The sequence below is a fragment of the Acomys minous genome (assembly GCF_964271855.1).
Source record: "Acomys minous genome assembly, chromosome: 2".
Classification (NCBI taxonomy): Eukaryota; Metazoa; Chordata; class Mammalia; order Rodentia; family Muridae; genus Acomys; species Acomys minous.
Window position 1 is genome coordinate 184,228 of NC_140484.1, and position 20,676 is coordinate 204,903.

Consider the following 20,676-nt stretch of genomic DNA (forward strand, 5'->3'; position numbering starts at 1 on the left):
TATGTAGCCCTAGCTGGCCTGTAACTCTGTATCAGTTGGCCTTGAACTTTCAGAGATGGGTTTTCTCTCTGCTTCCTGAATGATTGTGCCATCTCACCCAGCTATTTGATTTAGAAGTTAAAGAAATGTGTTTCTTACACACTCGGGGACAGGAAACATGGTAATGTGAACCCACCCTCTTTATATAACCCTAGTGATAGATCCCAGCTATTTAATCCATTTTGCTGATGGGGAAACCAAGTCATGAAAAGGAAAGACCCTCAAGTCATAAATGATGTGTGTTACAACTCCAGCAAAGGCTCAGGTGATTTACTCAGGCTAAAGTTTATTTCCTCTCTTTAAGAAATGAGTGAAAGGGGAAGCTGAGGAAAGTGTTGTGGAAAGGAACTCTCATTTGCTCTTCTTCTGTATCACAGCACTTCTTAGAGCAGAGCCCAAAGATGTGGTCAGACACTCATGTTTCCATTGCTGACATCAGTGGGGCCAGAGGCTTGTGAGACTGAGGAATAGCTCTTAAGCAGTACCAGGGATATGGAATAACCACTTGCACTTCCTAGAAACTTCCTATTCTCTGATTTCTCATCATCCTGCCTACTTCTTTTTCTTTTTTTTTTAAGTATATGGGTGTTGTATCTGCATGTACACCTGCATGCCAGAAGAGGGCATCAGATCATATTATAGATGGTTGTGAACCAGCATGTAGTTGCTGGGAGTTGAATTTAGGACTTCTGGAAGAGCAGACAGTGCTCTTAACCACTGAGCCATCCCTCAAGCCCACATGCTGTAGAAACATACAGGAGTTTGAACGTGTCTACTGAAAATATTCCAGTTCCAAAATTTGGTGATCAGGCTTGTGGCTTGTCATGATAACAGTACCATTTTTCTGTGTCTTGCTTGCCTTGTATCACATGATACTCGGCAACTATTAAATCCAAAAAGTTCTCACAACCTTTCACCAGCTCTCTGTCTTCCTGTCATGGCTATAATGTCTCTGAGGAACAAATCTGACTGACTGGCCCAACTTCTCTCTTGAGGCCATGCATCATGGTCTTGCCTGGCATCTACAACAGTCTGATAGGTTCCATGCAAGCAAGTTTGAACAAAAGTACCAGTGGTGGCAAGTATGACAAGAGGTGACATGGGAGAGCCACAGAACCATCAGATCATCCTCTAGGGTTGTTTGGAATACTGTTGATAGAGATCCAGTGTACACAGACCCAAGACTTCCTGGCAGGGCCCTACACACAAATGAAAGGCTTATCATTTGGTAAGGTCTAAGCTATGCCTATGCAAGGAATCAAGTTTGTTATACATTCTCATCATGCTGAGCCCTTCTATCTGCTCATCAGAGATGAGCATATCAGAGATGTTCTCAAAACATTCTGGCCATGTCCTAAGAGGTAAATGACATGTCCTAACTACTGTGTCATAGATAACTCCATTGTATTTACAGGCACAAAAGGCCAATGACCTACCTGCTCTCAGCCAACACCTAGACAGCAACGCTACAGTGCTGCCTGAAAAGTGTGTGTGGCTAGACTCTGCTTAGTTCTTTCCACTTAGATGAGTTCTCAGGACTTAGCTACCCATACACCAAATGGACGTATTTAGAAGAAACCTTCACAAAAGGAGCTGCCAAAGGCAATCATGAACCAGTCTCCTAAGTAAGTATAAACCATGGGCTCTGGGTAGCTAAAGTCCATTCTCCTTTGGGCAATGACTACCAGGAGCCTTTAGGAGCCATGGCCTTTGTCTTACTTACTTTTCTATTGCTATGATAAAACACCATGACCAAAGGAGGATATAAAAGAAGGCATTTAACTTGGCTTAGTTTCAGGGGGTTAAAGTCCATAATGGCAGAGCAAAAGCATGGTAAGAGGAACAGCTGAGAGCTCACATCTTGATCCACAAGCATGAGGCAGAGAAAGCACATTAGGAATGTTTCAAGTCCAACAAGACCACACCTCCTAATTCTTCCCAAACATTTCCACCAATTGGGGACCAAGAGTCAAACTTATGAGTCTATGGGGGCTATTATCATTCACACCACCACCATCTTGGTGTCTGAGTGTCTGGGGCTTTCCCAGCTGGGCATACAACTCCAGAGATGGGCAGGATAAGAAAATAGAAAGGTCCAGGGAGACAGAGCATTTCATTCATTTCAAAGCCTAACCCCACCACCAACTGTATCAGATGGCAAGGCCCAACCCTGGGTACCTGGAAGAGCCAGCTTAGAGACTCAGGAAGGGCTTCAGGTCAGATAAAATTAAGTCATTCACACTCCATTGATATTCTTAATACTCTGATATATCAAGAATCAGGCCAGGGAGCAGTCTGACAAAACTCAGCAAGACAGGGATGGGGCAGGTGGGTCGAGAAGTCAGAGTAGCTACAGACAGAGCAGACTATTTCTAAGCCAACTGGTCTGTCTAGTATTTTACCTTTTTAAGATTTATTTATTTATATGAATGTTCTATCTGCATGTACATTTGAAAGTACTTTGCTTTTTTACTTGCATTTTTATCAGAGGGTTCTGTTGTAACAGAAGATCTCAATGAACAGGCAGAAGCAGTGGTGGGACCAGGCCTCCCAGCAGTCCTTGCTTCTGCAGGACTGGATGAGATGAGACAAAGACACACAGTTCTAATACCAGAAAATTCCATGGTGCCGCAGTTTCCAGCTAGAAGAACCGAGCCTGAAGAGGCATGGTGTACCGGCCAGGGCATGTGGAATCTGTGGTCTGTAACAGGTTCCAGCATTGCTAGGCCCCACCTCATAGCCACACCACAGTTGGTGTTTCCAGGGCAGAAAAATCTCAACCACAACCAGGGGATCCCACAACCTCAAATTAGAAAAACCAAAACTAACACAAGGCCTGGTTACTGGTCACCATGGGGACAAAGAGGCAGCCCTCCTCAGCACCAGCACAATGAGCCCGAGAAAAGATTCTGGCACAACTTAGAAGAGATGCAAAGCTGAGGATGGCCTCCCAGGAAACACTTACCGAAAGACAGTTGTAGTGGTTTCCCTCCAGGCCCTAAGCTCCCGGAATAATGACTCGTGAGACTCAAAATATATACACAAATCCCTGGTGCTAGTCACACTATCACACATCAGCTATCCCACAAAATAAATGGTGCCACTGTGCTGGGTGTACCACTGTTAAGTCACTCAGTGTTTTGGTTTTTTTTTTTCTACACTGCTGTTACCACTTCGCACGGTTGTGTTGAGAACCAGCACCTCAAGTTCAAAGTACCTGGCACAACAAAGGTGCCATTCAATGTGGCAGCCAGCATCACCTCTATCTCCATCATAGCTATGCTCATCATTACTACCTCCATTATCACCAGCATCCCCCTCAACTAGCAGTAACATCATCTCCATCACAACCATCCCCAACATCACCACCTCCACCACTACCACCATCCCTTCCCACCATCATCACCATCACTACCACTATTACCTTCATCACAATGGTCGCCATTATCATCATCATCACCATCATCATCCTCACATTCTCTTCACTATCACATTTACATTTTCATCACTATTTATTCAAGCTGTTTATTAGAGCAGAATTGAGGACTCAGAGCTAATATGAGGCAAACATTAGGTCTCAAATTAAATATTCTGATCCTAAGTTTATCCAACCAATTCCCTACTTCAAGCTTGCCTTACCATGAACCCAAACACATTCCATCATCATTGTGTCTAGATCAGTCCCAATACTGCCAGAGATGTCACAGAGTCCGGCAGGTACTATACAGGGTACCTCACCACTTCTCAGACCTCACCCTTTGTAGGTACTCACTCCACTCCAGCACCCTCTTCTCACCGTCCTCGACTTCCTGAGTGTGCTCCCACCTAAGGACTCTACTGTGGCTCAAGGGGTCAATGAACTTTCTCTCTAAAGGGTTACAATAGGTCTGTAGATCACAGAAATAACATATAATCAAGCTATTAATGAGGCTATAGACCAATAAAAAAACCATAAAAAGTAGCCTCAAAGGGGGGGGGGCTAAGAGACAGAGGAGCAGGGGTTTTGCTGTAAGATTGTGTCTCCCAAGAATGTCAGATGCTACATCCATGAAGTCTCACCAATAGGACTACCTAAAAGGATAGCACCAATAGGCATGCGAATGTGGATAAGGAAAGGTTCAGGGGCCTTAACTGCCTTATAGCATATCACATCCTCAACTCACACATGTATACATACACACAGGCACAAACCCACACATACACATGCTGCCACACTACCACACACATATTTTCTCTGTTACACACTTAGAGTTTCTTGAGAACAGGGGCTGCTAACAGACACCCATGCAACTTCTGCATTCCCTGGCCTCTATCAGAAAGGTGCTCTGATAGTCATCCACTCATTCCTTTGGTCAGTAAATACGTATTCCAGGCACTGATACTAAGAAGGGAGACACAGCCCAGTCCTTATGTTCTGGGTTGGGGGGATTGGGGGCAGGCATGCTAGCATCAGGGAGATCAGGCTCTGGGAATGCAGTGTCCACGAGAGTCAGGAAAGGTGTGTGCCAGGATAAGGAGAGTGGCTGGGGCAAGAGGCCCAGCAGAGGGAACAGCATGTGCAAGAATTCCATAACCCTGAGTGTGACTGAATACAGTGTAGCTCAAAAAGTGGTAAGGATCCAGGATGTGGTGACACACGCCTTCAATCCTACCACTCAGGAGGCAAAGGCAGGTGGATTGTTGTGAATTTGAGGCAAGCCTGGTCTAATAGCAAGTTTTAGGATAGGCAGAGTTACATAGAAAGACCATGTCTCACTTACCCCAAAAAAGTGGTAACAAGGGGGTGCAGAAAGCAAAGGTCTGGGACCATGGCAGAGCAGTAAACCAGTTTCTAGAGGCACCCTGAGGGAGCAGGACTAAGTGGTCTGGGTAACAGGGTTTGAAGACTCCAGGCTATTTGTGAAGACCTAATGAAGAAGAGCAAATGTACAGAGAACAAAACCCAAACTGCATCAAAAATGCTAAGTTTAGGCCTTGGAAATGATTCAGTGGGTAAAGCGTTTAATATGCAAGCCTAAAGACCCGAGTTCAGATCCCAACACCCACATAAAGGCAGGCATGGTAATGTACAGCTGTCACCCCACTGCTGGGGGTATAGACACAGGTGAATCATGTAAGTTTGTTAACCAGCCAAAATGGAGAGCTTTGCATTCAGTGAGAGATCGAATTAGTTAATTAGTTAATTAATTAGGTGGTGAACAATAGAGGAAGACATATGATATTGCTTTCTTGCCTCCACATGTGAAAGTGAGTGCACATGTGCTCTCTCTCTTCTCCTCTCTCTCTCTCTCTCTTTCATACACATACACACACACACACACACACACACACACACACACACACACACGCACGTGTACTATATACCCTTAGGAAGGAAGGAAGGAAGGGAGGGAGAGAGGGAGGGAGGGAGGGAAAAGAAAGAAAAAGTGAGTCAATGCTAAATTCAGGAAGCCTGTGACACAGGCAAAGCTAAGGATATTCATACAGTTGTCTAAGTGTAGGCTGGAGGTGGACAGCTGCACATCGCGTAGGACAGGCCCTTCTCTCTGCCTACAAGGTGGGACTAGATAAGAAGCCCCAGCTCTCCCTTGGCGTCCCTTTATATTGGTTAATTCCCATTAGCTGCTGGCTCCCAGAGACAAGAACACCTTGCCTTATCCAGCCCTCTCAAATTATACCTGCCATCTGCCAAGTACCAAAAGTATTGTCCTTGGCTGCATTGAGAAGCTAAACAAGATAGATGCAGTATTCCCCATAGCATGCACACATAGTAAGTGCTCAATACATGTAAGCGGCAGGTATCTCCTGCAATGCTACAGAAGAGAAGCTAAGCCCAGGGCTGCAAAAATCTGAGAAAGAAAAAAAAAACCACTAGCCATGTAAGGGGCCCTAGGAAATAGGCAGGTTTCATGCAGACAGCCTGTCACCTTCAAATGCTGTGGAGAGGGCAAGCAGTCAGAAGGAGATGCTCCTGTAGGCTCAACCAGGAAGCCTGTCATCAGAGCAGACTGTGGGTCACAAGAGATAGATGCTTACCCTCTTGCAAAGGGAAGAAGCCAGAACCCTCATGCTGTTGTCAGCTACCAGGCTCCTCCCAATGTCACTGGGATGGCAGTGGTAATGACAACATGTGGAATAAATAGTACCCTAATGTTAGCTAGGCACTTTCTAGATGTTCTGTTCTGTTCTCTGCCACCATGATAGCATTTAACCTTCTTGCTGTGTCTTTAAAATGACACACAAGGAGCTGAGAAATGGCTTTGTATTAAGAATACATAACAGACCTGAGTTCTGTTCCCAGCACCCATATCAGGTGAGTTACCAGGGCTTGTAACTCCAGCTCCAAAGGCTCTGACACTCTCTACTGAGATGAAGGTAACTACACTCATGTGCACAGACTCACACACAAATATACAATATATACATGATTAAAAAATAAAATAAATCTTTCAAACAAACAGTGACACACAAGGAAGAATGAGGTCTCCCGTGGCAGCTTCTACTTCCAAGTCTACAGCAGGGTCCATAGAAGTACCATAAAGCATGCAAGAGGAATGAGCCCTATAGACTCTTGAAGTCCCCCTGGGACCCCTGTCACTGTCTAGAAGACTCCCTTAGAAGGCTGTACCACACCCAGTCCACACAAGGACCAGGTGACTTGCATTTGTCTTGCTGTTCCTACTTTGGCTGAAAACATGGTCACGAGATACCAACAGAAAATCCAGTTTTTGCAGGTCAGGAGATTGCCCACAACACAGGTGTGTTTCCTTTTATGAGGCAGAAGCATCATGGAGTGGCCCTACACCCACACTCACAGTCATTTCACTTCTCGGAACTCTAGCTGCCTGCTACAAAGGGTTGTTCGGAAAGCCAACAGGATGAGGGGTGAGCCAGTAAGCTGGGTCAGAAAAACACGATATCAAGCCTCTGAAGGAAGCTCAGCAGAATCAGCTAGACATGAGAACTGTGTTTCATCAGCTGACAGAATCAGTGATTTTCCATGGTCTCTTTGGTGACTGACCTGAGATGGGTCGTCCTGGGTTCTCTCCCAAAAAAGGCTCTTCTGCCACCCACCAATGATGAGGAAGAGACCTGCCTATCTCCTCTGGCTGCTGAGGGGCTTTGTGTACACACTGAAAACTAAAGACTCATCTGCCTTTCATCCTTACATATAGAGCCAGTGGGATGATTCCTCATAAAAAAAAAAAAAAACAGAAGAGAAAGTAACCCTTCCCCAGCTGGACATCAAGTAGGAATGGATATAATGCCGGGAACTGGTGGCCATTTTGAGACAGAAAAAGGCATCTAAAGACCAAGTCAATGCGATGAAGATACTTCTGGGGAGAGATGGGAAGAGCCTAGTCCTGGGTAGCACTGCTGAACTGGTCCTGGGATCACGCAGGTCTACACTGTTACGGAACGAGATGATTAGCACTTGTTACTATTTCTATCACTTGTAGTCCAGCTCTGCTCTTTAAAGCCCAAATCATCCTGACAGGTTTTTCTGCTGTTTTATTCAACTGTTATCTCTGGAGTCCACTGTGTCCAGCCTAGAGCTGAGTCTAGGACCATATAAATGAGATATGTTCTCTGTTGTGGTTATCTTCTTCCTCTTCTTCTCAATCAGATCTCATATAGCCCATGGATCTATATAGCTCAATTTTGCTATGTAGTTGAAGGATAACTTTGAACTTCTGATCCTCCCACCTCTACTTCCTTAGTGCTGGGTACAGGCATGTACCACCAGGCCCATGTAATGTCATTTTGAGCACTGAACCCAGGGCTTCGTGTATGCTAGGTGAATACTATACCAACTGAACTACTTCCCCAGCCTCAAGTTCTCTGTCCTTATGAGGATTATGGTCCAAATCAAGGGTTATCAAACTTTTTGTAAAGGGCATCTATAGATCAAAGAGTCTCTGTCAAAATGACTCACCTCTATTGCTGTAGAAAACAACAACAGACAATGCACAAACAAATATAAACAGCTGTATGCCAAAATAAAACTTTATTTTTAAAATCAGGGGTTTGGGCCAGATCCAGCCTGAGGGCCACAGTTCGTCCATCCCCAACCTACATTCTGAAAACTCCTAAAACTTCTCTAAGCTTCTCCCTACCCATCCAACTGTAACCCTAGCCCTGTAAGCTAAAGTGACAGCTAAGCCCTTGTCAGATCTGGAACCCAGCTCCTCTGTTGCTCTCATTTGGTGTTCTACCTGTGAGTCTTGGCCTTTTCCAAAGAATAAGAGTGTCAAGAGAACAGAGCCTGAATTTTGGGCTGGAAATAAATGAGTTTCCCACTTGAGGCCAAAAAGAACAATTCCCATACCCCTCACCTTCAAGAGCCTCCTTCCAATGCAGCCCCATCCCCCAATTCCTAGTCCAGTAGGGAGGAGGGGTATTCAGGCCTTGAATCTAAGAGCATCTCCTAGATCCATCCAACCATCCAAAACAGGCATGGACTCAATTTGCAAAAAAACAAAAACAAAAACAAAAAAACAAAGACTTAGAGAAAGACAAAAGATAAAATGTACCTAAGGGCAAAGCTAGGATTCAAACCTAGGGCTTTTGTGGCACGACACATAGACACTCAGGCCCAGCTGCCCTTTCCCACTCCCAGGAAGTGTCAAGAGCAAATGTCCTACCCTGCACCCAAGCTAAGAGCAAGAGGAATAGCAATCCTCTGCTTTCAGTGGCTCCCCAGCTTTACCTTCAGAGGTAAGACTGGGTACTCACAGCTTCCAGACCCTAGGGATTAGCAGGTGGTTGTCAAGCCTCTGAAAAGACAGAGTGCTCTTGTCACCATTAGACCGTAACAGATTCACATGCACCCCTCCATCTCTCGTCTATTTCAGGTTTAATGTAACAATAGAGTATTGCTCCAACCCCTCTCTGGTTTGCTGCCCTGCAGAGTGCTAATGAGTGTCACGCACACACTCACCCCTCTGGAACTGATTGCTCCTCTAGACAGAAGACATACTGTCCAGCTTCCAGGCCATTACACACTCCCATCTAACACCAACACCAACCTGTCCTGGCAGCAAGGAGGCGGGATCCAGAAAAAAGCAGATTCTCCTGACACCTTGTCCCTGGCACCTGACACTAGCCCACAATACCCATGGTCATACAGTTGGCAGCTGAGTGGGTATTATGCCAAGAGGATGAGAGGAAGACAGGGTAGCTGGAAAACATCAGAGAACATGTAGTATATGTTTGGTAGGAACCCATCACTATGCCACTGTTGAATGCAAACCTTCCAAGGTTCAAGTTTTTACAAGTACCTCAGGGCAAGCCTAGCATGTATCAGTCAATGAAATAGGCAGTGTGCAGGGAACATACAGCCTCTAATCTGATCGGGACAGGAACCTAGGGCTGGGTGACAACTCAGTAAGAAACAACACTCACCTGGCATACGCAAGGCCCTGAATTACATTCCATGAGGGAAGGGATGGAAACAGAAATAAGTGGGAAGAGGGAGAAGAGACCCAGAATAAAAGTGAAAATCTTAGCCTCGGTGCAAAATGGGTGTATTTCTGACTTCTACTTTCTCATCTGATAAATGGGACATAAAACTACATCCATGCACAGGGGATGCACAAGGTTAAAGTAAGACTGAAAGAGACGGCTACACAATGTCACCATCTTGAACACTGAACATGACTTCTTCGGGACTTAATTTCTTCTACTATATAATAGGCTTCCCCTCGCCCATGAGACTTCCAGTAAGTGAAAAGAGGTGCTAACCTGGGCTCCAGAGCAGAGCCTGGCCTAAGAGGTGCCATCTTGAGAGAAATGAGAATTTTCTAAAAAGACACTGTGCCCCATCTTTGTTTATCAGACTATGAAGATAATGGTGCCTAAGGATTAAAATCTTATTCCAGAAGAGGAAAAGCCTGGAACCCTAGTACCAGCTGTAGGGGGAGGCTTGTTTCCCAGAAAGAGATTTCACACAGTTCTGACAATTTGTCAGACCATCTTGCAAGGCAGACTAGAGCCAGATAATGAAGGGGCAGTGATGAGCAGACCACACCTTGACCAGGACAGTTAGACATACCTTTCGCCCTCTAAACCTATACCTCATGTCAAGAGCCTGAAGATGGACTTAAGGGGTCACTGGACCTCCTCCTTCATTGTCCCAGGGTGGCTGAACTGAGTAAATCGCCTTTCTCTGCTTTTTATTATGGCTTGTCTCTTTAATGTCCTCATAGAGGGCAAACGGAGAGTCTGCCTTTTAAGGCTGTTGGGACCAAGGTTCTAACTAGGTTCTAACAACTCTAGTAACAAGGAACTCAGAGACACCCGGGGCCAAGCGATCAAAAGATGCCTGCCAAGCATAACACCAAGACCACCTGAGAACAGCACTCTTGACCCCAGCCTATCCAACAAATAGCAGACCAAGAGTTTATGCACACACTCAAAATATTTTCCCCTAAGAGTAGGGAGTAGGTTTAGGGCAGTATTTTATTTTTGTGTTTTAAAATTCTCTAAAAGATTCTCAAGCAGCTACTAACCTAAAGACAATGAGGTGTTGAGTAAGTCTTGAAGCCAAGATACCGGGTGACGTGATGAGGCCAAGGAGAAGGGGGCATGCCCTGAGCAGGCAACTGCTTCCTGTGTGTCCTGATACTGACTGTGCAGATGCTACACAGAACATAATCCTGCTGTCACTAAAAGGTGGACTTCACTGAGCTTCTGGATATGTTGGTGATACTGCAGAATCTCCAAGAACCTTTCTGTGTCTCTAATGCCAGCTTCCAAAAATGAAAAGAAAAACTGGAAAGTCATGGAGGCAAAGTGGTGCCTAGCTGCAGCCCAGCTGCATAGCTCCCATATGCCCAAAGCCAGACAAGGCATTCCCACCACTTTGGTCCTTTGGTCCTCTGCTCCCATCTAAAACCAACTTAAGGTCTACTCATTTTTCAAAAACCAACCCAAATATCAACCTCCTGCAAAGCTGATTGCTGTGGCTAGGTACCTTTGCCTTTCCTCCCTTCTACCCTGGGCTCCTTTAGGGATCCACCTCACTCTCACTGCTAGGAACAGAGGGAGGGAAGTGGCCCACCCCAGAAAGACTCAGTGCAAATGGCAAACAAGAAAATGATGACCAAGTCCCAAAAAAAGCCTATAAAACCCACTAGAGCTGGGATGACAACTGACAAAATCTAGGGAGATTCTGCCAGGGTACTAGCAAGCCCCGTGAAGAGGGTTCCTTGAAGACAACCCCAAGAATGAGTGGGAAAGGCATGAGCCAAGACCAAAGAAGACATGGGACAGGGACAGAAGACACTGAAGGGAGACACCAACCACAGGGACAGCTAGAGTGGGGAAGCTGACTCCCACTAATCCCCCTCCTCTGTTAAGCACAAACTGTCTGACGTCATTCTTCATCCACAACCCCTGCTAAGCTTCCAGTGTTAAATGCTAAGCACAAGCCGACCCCAGGCCCTAAGACAGCTAACCAGGAAGCAGGCTGCAAGGATGGAGAACAAAAAGAAGCATACCTAGACTGTCTGGGTCATGCCAAAGGGGTTGGTGCTGAAACAGCCTTCAAGGAGGCCGTGAAGAAAAGTACTAGAATGCCAAGAACACAGGAAGCCTTTCCCAAGTAGTGAAACTACGGCCAGGTTACCAGCCCTCTCTGGTCCTCACACTTTCTTCCACTCTACCCTAATACAAAGACAATGAGCATTCCACACTGCATATCAAAATGTTTTCTTCCAGCACTTGTGGGCCTAGTCCAGTCGTGGGTCGTAGGTCGTAAGAAAGAACATGAGGGAGGGAGGGAGAGAGGAAGGGAGGGAAGGAAAGACGTACTCAGAAATCCTCCATCGTGACAATGAGCAAGACAGCCACAAACACAGGATGCAGAAAGTAGTGAAAGAAGAAACAAGAGCACTCACTCACAGCACAGCTCTGAGTAACCCCACAATACCAAAATAAGAACCAAACACGCCGTAATTGTTCATACTCACTGCCAACTTCATTCGACTTAGAATCACTATGGAAATATTCCTCTTGGATATTCCTATAAAAGATTTTACATAAAGGTGGGTGGCTGAGATCAGGAGACACATGAGACAAAGGAAAGAGCACCATCCCATGGGCTAGGGTCTGGGGCTAAATAAAAGGAGGAAGCAAACTGAGTACCAGCATTTCTCTCTCTCTCTCTCTCTCTCTCTCTCTCTCTCTCTCTCTCTCTCTCTCTCTCTCTCTCTCTCTCTTTCTCTCTCTCCCTCTTTCTCTCTGCTTCTGATTGTGAATGCAATGTGACCAGCTGCCCTGAGTTCCTGCCTTTCCTATCATAATGGATTGTGCCCTTAAACGGTTAGTCAAGATAAGTCCTTCCTTCCTTCCTTAAGTTGCTCTGTGAGGTATTTTGTCATAGCAACAAGAAAAGTAACTAATACATACTCTTAATCTTCTCACTCTACCCCAGAACTTGTTTTTATAAGTAAAAAGGATTTGGAAAAATGATAGTTTCTGAAAATAAAATCTGTTCCCTTCCCATATTTTCTCATGAAGTTAAAAATACAAGTATTTGGGGGGAGGTTATTAAGGTCAGAGGAGGGGTGGGGGAAAGCATGCTTTCTGAAAAAACAGCCTTGGCCCTCATCAGCAGACTCTCTGGGAATGTGACCCAAAGGAAGGCTGGGGGACAGAAAGCCTTGTTTAAAGAAAAGGCCAAAGGCACACTCAAAGTATGGATGAGTGACCCAAACACTGCACTCTCCTCCCATGACTGGACTTGAGTGTCCAGGAGATGGAGAAGCACAGACCAGGCGCCTGAAGAGGGCCAAGAAGGATAGAGAACAACAGCACATTGCCTGGCCATGGATTGTCCCAGACAGGGAGGAACCCATCATGTCGTCAGAGTAGTAACACTGTGAGAGGCAGTAGGGTGGCTGTCCACTTCAGGCAGGACCCTGCATGATCCTTGGTCTGGCCCACCCACCTCTCTACAGTAGTACTAAGACAACTCCCAACCAGGCCAACATTGGGGAACTAGGGTGTAGAATTTGCAGATTTCCTAACAATCAACACAATTATTAAGCACCTACTGTTTACCAATTCCTGAAATAAACAGGAAGTTCAATTAGCAGACAGGCAAACCCAATATACATAGATTGATAATCAGATGCTCAGAGCTCCTTCACTTTTTCCTTTCCCTGCCCTACTAGACTCTACAGCCAACCTTGCTGGCCACCAATGTGTTCTGAGCCATCAGAGGCAATAGGCAAGCCATGCCTTTGCCCCACAGTTTTGTAAAGTCCAAGGACAGGGAGCAGATCCACATGGCTGACTATAATAACGAGCATAAGGTGGAGGAGGCACCCTGGTTTGACAACTGTACACCAGATACTCAGCTCCTAGCACCAGAAACACACTGAGATCTGGAGACACAGGAAAGGGCACTCCCAACCAGGTGGACAACCCAGCCCAGAGAGAGGACCCAAACCAGAGGACCAGAGTAGGATGCACATAGGTGTGGAACATCTTGCCATAGTCCCAAACATCTTAAAGATAATCTTTCATTTGAACAAGGCCTGAGGGTGGTAATAAACTTCTCCAGGAAGAAAAACAGAGTTAGAGACTCTAAGCCAGAAAACACTGGCACTTTGAAATGGATCCCTCGTATGGTATTTCCTCATCCTAGTGGACAGTTAGTGAGGTTTCCCTTCCTTCCATCCTATTACCTTTATTTTTTAAAGTTTTAAATATATTGAAATTGCCATGTAGGTGTACATCTTTGTAGGGTATGCGACATTTCAATACCGTGATACAGTGTATAATGATCAGATCAAGGAATCAGAACATGCATCGTGACGTTGATTATGTGTTGGAAACATTCAAAACCCTTTCCATTGGATTTCTTAAAACAACTGATTGTTGTCAAACCAAACATCATAACACATACCTACAAATCCCAACATTTGGGAGGTGGAAGCAGGAAGATTAGGAATTCAAGGCCAGCCTTGCTACACATTAAGTCCCACACCTGGGCTACATAAGACCCTATCACAAAAAAGAAAGAAAGAAAACCAGGCAACGACAGGTAACCTAAGCAATATCACAGCAGAAGCTATACCTCTCTGCATCCCTACCACACCTTTATAAGCAATTTCTTGCTCTCCACCTCTCATTGGCTATTTTTGTTTCCACCCATGAGTGAAACAAAATCATGTGCTATTGTATTTTACGTTATCATCTACATTGCTGAAAATGGCATGGTGGCACTGTTTTTATGGTAGAGAAGTACTCCAAGGCATGTGGGCCTTTGTCTTTATCCATTCGTCTTTAAATGAACACCTAAGTTAATTCAACATTTTGGCTATTGTGTGTGGTATTGCCATACACTCCCCTTCTTCGTACTCCTTTATTTTTAGCTTCATCAATGTATGCAATGTACTGTGCCCATATTCCCCATTACCCTTTCTTATTTCCCTCCCACTCATGCTGCCCCCTCTTCTGCTGGTTAACTAGGATCCCTCCTACTTTATCTTCTTTGGGTATAGGCCTTGGGTAGGCAGCCGGTGTTACTATGTGTTCATGATGCCAAAGGCCATGACAATTTTTTAAAGTAGTTTTGTTTGTTTAATAGAGTGCCTGGTTTGTTTGTTTGTGGGGGTCTATGTGTGAGCACACATGCCATGGAGTACATATGGGTGCCATAGCACAATTTGTGAAGTTGGTTCTCTCTTTCCACCTTTAAGTGGGTTCTGGGTGTTGAATTCAGGTCACCAAGCTTGCACAGGACACACTTTTACTCAATGAAACATCAAAAAATAAATGTTTTGTGTGAGACAGGATGTCATGTAGCCAGGCTGTGCTTGGGCTTCTGGTCTTCCTACCGCTACCTTCTCAATGCTGAGAACACAACATGTATCACTATGACTAGTTTGTGCTGTCCTAGAGATTGAACACAGAGCTTTATTTGTGCCAGGAAAGCGTTCTACTAAGTCACATGTTCACCCCCATGAAAGCTTTTTAAGTTCTAAAAGACCACCATGCCTAGAGCCTATACAATGAATAAACTTGAAATACAATGAAGCTATTAAAAATAAAAATAATCTCCTGAGCTTATGGGGTACTTCCCACTGTTACTACTTCCGTGTATCCTATCTGAAAAGGAAAAAAACAAGGACTAGTGTCCCCTTTTTGCAGATAAAGAAACACAGACTCTGGTGTGCCTAAGCCTCGCTGGAAAACTATGCAGGGCCTACTGTATGGACTTAATCCCAACCTGTCTAGGCCCAGCCGTGGTGCTCAGCAACTCCCAGATCCCTGCTCCTGCCCTGTGGATTCAGCCATAAAATAAAATGGGCTGTTGCCTTCGGAGACTCTTGCCACCATGCCACCCCTCTTACATCTGCATCACAGTGCTGGGTTGTAGGAGTGGTATCCTTGGGCCCAACCGGCTATGCCCAGCACCCATCGTTAATGTTGGATCTTCAGATGCACGAAAGACTTGCTGTCTTGTAAATCTTTTTCGGACTTCAATGTTTCCAGCACAAAGACTCGGAATGGAATGCACCCTCTGTTCCATATCAGCCCACCTCTCTAGAACCATGTCTGGCAGGGCCTTGCTAGGGACTGAAGGTTCTCTAGATCTCTGTCACAATGTGTGGTGGGGAAGGTGGCGTCCCTCAGGAACTCTGTTCTCACTGCCAACTTACAACTGAGAACATGGCCCTGGAATGTTTTAGCCAACCCTTTTAACCTCTTTCATTCAGTATCTGTTTGAAGAAACACCACTCACTGTCTACCCCCACACCAACATTTCTTGTCACCCCAGCCCTAAGAGGCCCTAAGAGGCAACCCTCTTGTGGCCCTGTGATTGATGGATCTGATGACTTCACTTCCAATATTATCCCTGAGCCTGGTTCTTCATATACTGAGCTCTATATCTGAGGCTCCCCTTAGCTCCTAAAAACCAGCAATGTCAAGAGTCACCTATTGAGTAATGTGATACCGATAAGCACAAACAGCCATTAACTGCTTGAAATTCAGTTAACAGTCAACATGCACTCAAAATGGTGCTAGAAGTGGAGGGTTTGGGAGTGTGATTCAGCAGCAGAACACAGGCTTAGTATTAGCAAGAAAGTGACCCTGGTTTCAATTCTCTGCATATAAAACAAAACTAAACGTACCCACTGATTTTGAACACTTAGCATGAAAAAAAGAACATAAAATACCTCAGTAGTTCTAGATTGATGATGTGTTAAAATGATAATCATCTGCATATGTTAGGTCAAATAAAATGCATCATTAAAATTATTTCAGCTGTTTCTGGGTTGTTTGTTTAAATGTAGCTACTGGGACTTTTTTCAGTTTCAGAGGAATTCACATTAACTTCTGTTAGACTCTGCTGGTATAGACAGCAGCTAATATAAACTTTGGGATCTAAACCTACACTCTATCTGCTGCCTAGATTCTGGGCAAGTTTCTCTTTCTAGCAGCAATTTCCTTCCTCACTGGCGCTTGAGGGAATCAAAGCATCTTATTTGTGGGAGGGGCTGGCAACACATAGATTATTGTAATTGCTACAGTTCCTGGTTTCCATTTCCCAGTAGGCCATGTCAGGCTCTATTTAATCCCAATGATGTTGTTTGAAACATTTTGCTAATAGAATCATCACCAACCCAGACCTTGAAGATTCAGGTTCATAGCCCAGCATGGTGGCGCACATCTGTAATTCCAGTACTCAGGAGGCAGAGGCAGAAGAAGCTTCCTGAGTTGGAGGCCAGCCTGGTCTACAAAGAGAGTTCCAGGACAGCCAAGGCTACATAGAGAAACCCTGTCTCAAAAAACAAAAAATATTCAGGTTCATATTTTTGGTTTGCTATGACTTGAGCAATTCATATTGAAATAAGATGCATGCTCCAGCATGCAGTGGCCCTTGGTGATTTCCAGATCACATAGAAGCCATTAGCAAAACATCAGACCCCAGGGGGCATCTGACCTATCTCTACCATAAGGAGAAGCTTCCCTGGCTATGGAACTGTTTGGTTTATTTTTTGAGAGAGAGAGAGAGAGAGAGAGAGAGAGAGAGAGAGAGAGAGAGAGTGAGAGAGAGAGAGAGAGAGAGTATGAATGCAGGTGCCCACAAAGGCCACACACACCCCAAGAGCTAGAGGTATAAGTAGTTGTTAGCTATGGTTTGGGGAATTGTGCTACCGTCCTCTGCAAGAGCAGTATTCACTTTTTTTTTTTTTTAGGACTACGTAAACAGTCCTTAATGAGAGCTGTGTATGAGAGAGGCCTCCACTCCTGCAGCTTCTCGGTTGTTCCTTCCTTGTATTTGCCCTTCTCCTTTCCTACTTTTCAGGATGATCATCTTCTGATCTTTGTCCAGCTTTAGCCAGGTGATGACCACCTTGCTGGGGTGGATGCCCACGTGGACAGTTGTGCCGTTAGCCTTTTCTCGCTGCACTCATTCAATGCAGATGACATATTTTTTCCTGTATACCTGGCCCGCTTTGCCAATCTGCTGGCTCTTGTGGTGTCCTTGGACAACCTGAACTTCTTTGTCCTTTCGAATGGGCATGGACCAGACATTATACTTCTGTCTCAGCTCTTTGGAAAGAGGGGAAGACATGATCTTTCTCCAAATGTGAGAAGGTGCATTGAAATAGTGTTTGTGGTTCTTGCTGCAGTCAGAAGTCATTAAGGGATTGAACTTCATTTTGGCGGCTGCGATCCAGCAATGGCCACAAAAGGAAACAGGGCTACACGTGACTTCTGGTTCCATAGTATTCACTCTTTAACTACTATGCCATCTTTCCATCCGATTTAGCTTCACTTTTTGTTTGTCTGTTTGTTTGTTTTTGGTTTCGAGACAGGTTTTCTCTGTGTAGCACTGGCTGTCCTGGACTCACTTTGTATAACAAGCTGGCCTCGAACTCACAGAGATCCAGTCTTTCTCTCTCCTGGGTGGTGTCATGTACCACCACACCCGGCTAGCTTCATTTTTTAACACTTGTTTTTAAGATGAAGTCTAACTAAGCAACCCATGCTGGTTGCTAACTTAAGGTCCTCCTGCCTCCACTCTTCAAATGCTAAATTACAAGGGTGCAGTTACCATACCCAGCTTCAGTAGACCTTTTCTGACTAAGGCTCCATAGCACATAGCAAGAGTGAAGATTCCTAAGACTTAGCAAATCAAACAAGCAACAGGTGGTGTCTTGTCTCTACCTCAAGTCCTGGAAAAGGAGGAAGAAAAGGTAGAGGGTGCAAAAAGAGAGGTGTGAATCCCGTATCATCTCCAATAGAACTATTTGGGCTGCTAGTTCAGCCAACACTTCTGTCCTAAAACAGATCCACCTTTCTTGGGGCCCATTAGGAATTAGGGTTTCTTAAACATCCTATCATTACTTTGTGGCTCAAATAAATTATATTACTATGTAGTGTTTATTTTAAAAGCTTCAAATTGGTAAAAGTTACTAGTTTAAAATAATATATTGGGGGCAGAACAACCTCTGCCCAGCACCACTTGGAAGATACCCAGAGGTCCCAGGCACCATTAAGATGAATAAATAAGTGGTGGAGAGATGGAAAAGAAAGAGAAGCAGGTGGTATATGCACAATGAAAAGAGGCAGAACTGGAGACTCAGGGGTAGTGAGAAATAGCCTGGTAAGGTCTTGGCCAGTGCTGCCTCTTAGGGGTCACGTGTAGGTCTGTGGCCCTGTAGCGCCAGGAGGATGGGGGGCGGGGGTCAGTGTTGATGCCCACGTCCATGTTACCACCAAAAACCTTGCAAACATCCCTGAGCTGGGCTGCTGCCTAGGGCCATATTGATATCCAAGGGCTGATGCAGAGCTGGCCCTACCCCTCACTTGGACACTGCAGGAGAGCTGGCCCAAAAGCATGAGAGTGGGTGAGCCAGACCCACCCCTTGCCAGCTACAGCACTCAGGAGAGCAGGCCCTGCACCACCTGAGCAGCACAGTAGAGCTAGCCCTGGTGGTGTCAGTGTGGGAAGCTGGCCCCAAGGATGTGAGCAAGGAGAGCTGTCAGGCTGACCAGCTCAGCTGCTACCTAGGCCCGGAGCCAGGGCTTTGAGTTGTCCACTCCAGTATCTACACCATGGATGAACTGCTGGAGTGTGTGAAGGGGCTGGTCCTCCATAACTAGAGTTTCAGGGTCTTCTCAACACAGGGCAACAACAAGAAAAACTGACACATCACAGTTTCCATGTGAAAAAAATTTTTTTCATTTGTTTGGTTTGGAGGGGCAGGGCAGATGTGGATATGGGGGAATGGGGAGATGAGTGGAACTGGGAGAGCACGACGTAAAATCTACAAAGAATAAAAAGTTTTCAATACTATATTATTATAGCCTTATCCCTGAACTTCATACACACACACACACACACACACACACACACACACACACACACACACACTCAAAACACCAAAAACTAAAAAGCAGGTCAGGCAGCTGGGCGTGGTGGCACACACCTTTAATCCCAGCACTTGGGAGGCAGAGGCAGGTGGATTCCTGTGAGTTTGAGGCCAGCCTAGTCTACAAAGCGAGTCCAGGACAGCCAAGGCTAACACAGAGAGACCCTGTCTAGAAAAGCAAAACAAAAAAAGTATAAAGGGCTGGAGAGATGGCTCAGTGGTTAAGAGTACTGGCTGCTCTTCCAAAGGTCCTGAGTTCAATTCCCAGCAACCACATGGTGGCTCATAACCATCTAAAATATGATCTGATGCCCTCTTCTGGCCTGCAGGTGTACATGCAGACAGAACCCTCACACATTAAATATGAATAAATCTTTTTTTAAAAAACCACAAATATATTGGGCAGGAGAGATGGCTCAGTGGTTAAGAGCACTGGCTGCTCTTCCAAGGGTCCTGAGTTCAATTCCCAGCAACCACATGGTGGCTCACAACATCTATAACATAACCTGATATCCTCTTCTGGCCTGCAGGTGTACATGTAGACCACTGTATAAAAAATAAATAAGTTGCTTTCCGGCGGTGACGACCTCCCTATGAGAACATGCCTCTCGCAAAGGATCTCCTTCATCCCTCTCCAGAAGAGGAAAAGAGGAAACACAAGAAAAAGTGCCTGGTGCAGAGCCCCAATTCCTATTTTATAGATGTGAAGTGCCCAGGCTGCTATAAAATCACCATGGTCTTTAGCCATGCACAAATGGTAGTCTTATGTGTTGGCTGCTCCACTGTTCTCTGTCAGCCTACAGGAGGAAAAGCAAGGCTGACAGAAGGATGCTCCTTCAGGAGGAAGCAGCACTGAAAGTACATAATTCAAGATGAGGAGGAAAACACCCCAATAAACACATTTTGGATATAAAAAATAAATAAATCAATCAATAAATAAATAAGTCGGGTGTGGTGTCGCAAGTCTTTAGGGAAAAAAAGGCAGGTCAGGCCTCTCACGCTCTTTGAGGGGACTCAAAACATGTCTAGCCTTACGAAATTGCCCATCCTACACAAGCATGCCCCCACAAAGTCCTACTGTCTATAAGGACACAGCTATCAAATGAGAGTCATTCAGAAAACATCCCAAAGCCCCCCAGGACCTCTGCAAAGACTCTGGGGCTCTACAGGCAACTCCCAAGGACTATCTGGGCCAGCCTTTCCCATACAGGATAACAGAGCAGAACCCAGAGGGGAA

The 20,676-nt window shown here is 45.3% G+C and overlaps 2 protein-coding genes and 1 pseudogene across 4 annotated transcripts in view; 1 reads left to right on the top strand and 2 right to left on the bottom strand.

Annotated features, from left to right (window-relative positions):
• The window catches only part of GRK5 (G protein-coupled receptor kinase 5), a 193,933-nt gene that overhangs the window by 115,554 nt on the left and 57,703 nt on the right, over nt 1-20,676 (bottom strand). The window lies entirely within an intron of this gene.
• Nucleotides 847-20,624, top strand: LOC311578780 (small ribosomal subunit protein eS27-like). Its single transcript, XM_084748827.1, has 2 exons — nt 847-1,664; nt 19,970-20,624. Exon 2 carries the CDS (start codon nt 20,041-20,043, stop codon nt 20,293-20,295), a length of 255 nt encoding a protein of 84 aa, XP_084604953.1. The 5' UTR covers nt 847-1,664; nt 19,970-20,040; the 3' UTR covers nt 20,296-20,624.
• On the bottom strand, nt 17,075-17,757 carry LOC311578789 (large ribosomal subunit protein uL24-like; annotated as a pseudogene). Its single transcript has one exon. The product of its transcript is annotated as a large ribosomal subunit protein uL24-like (transcript).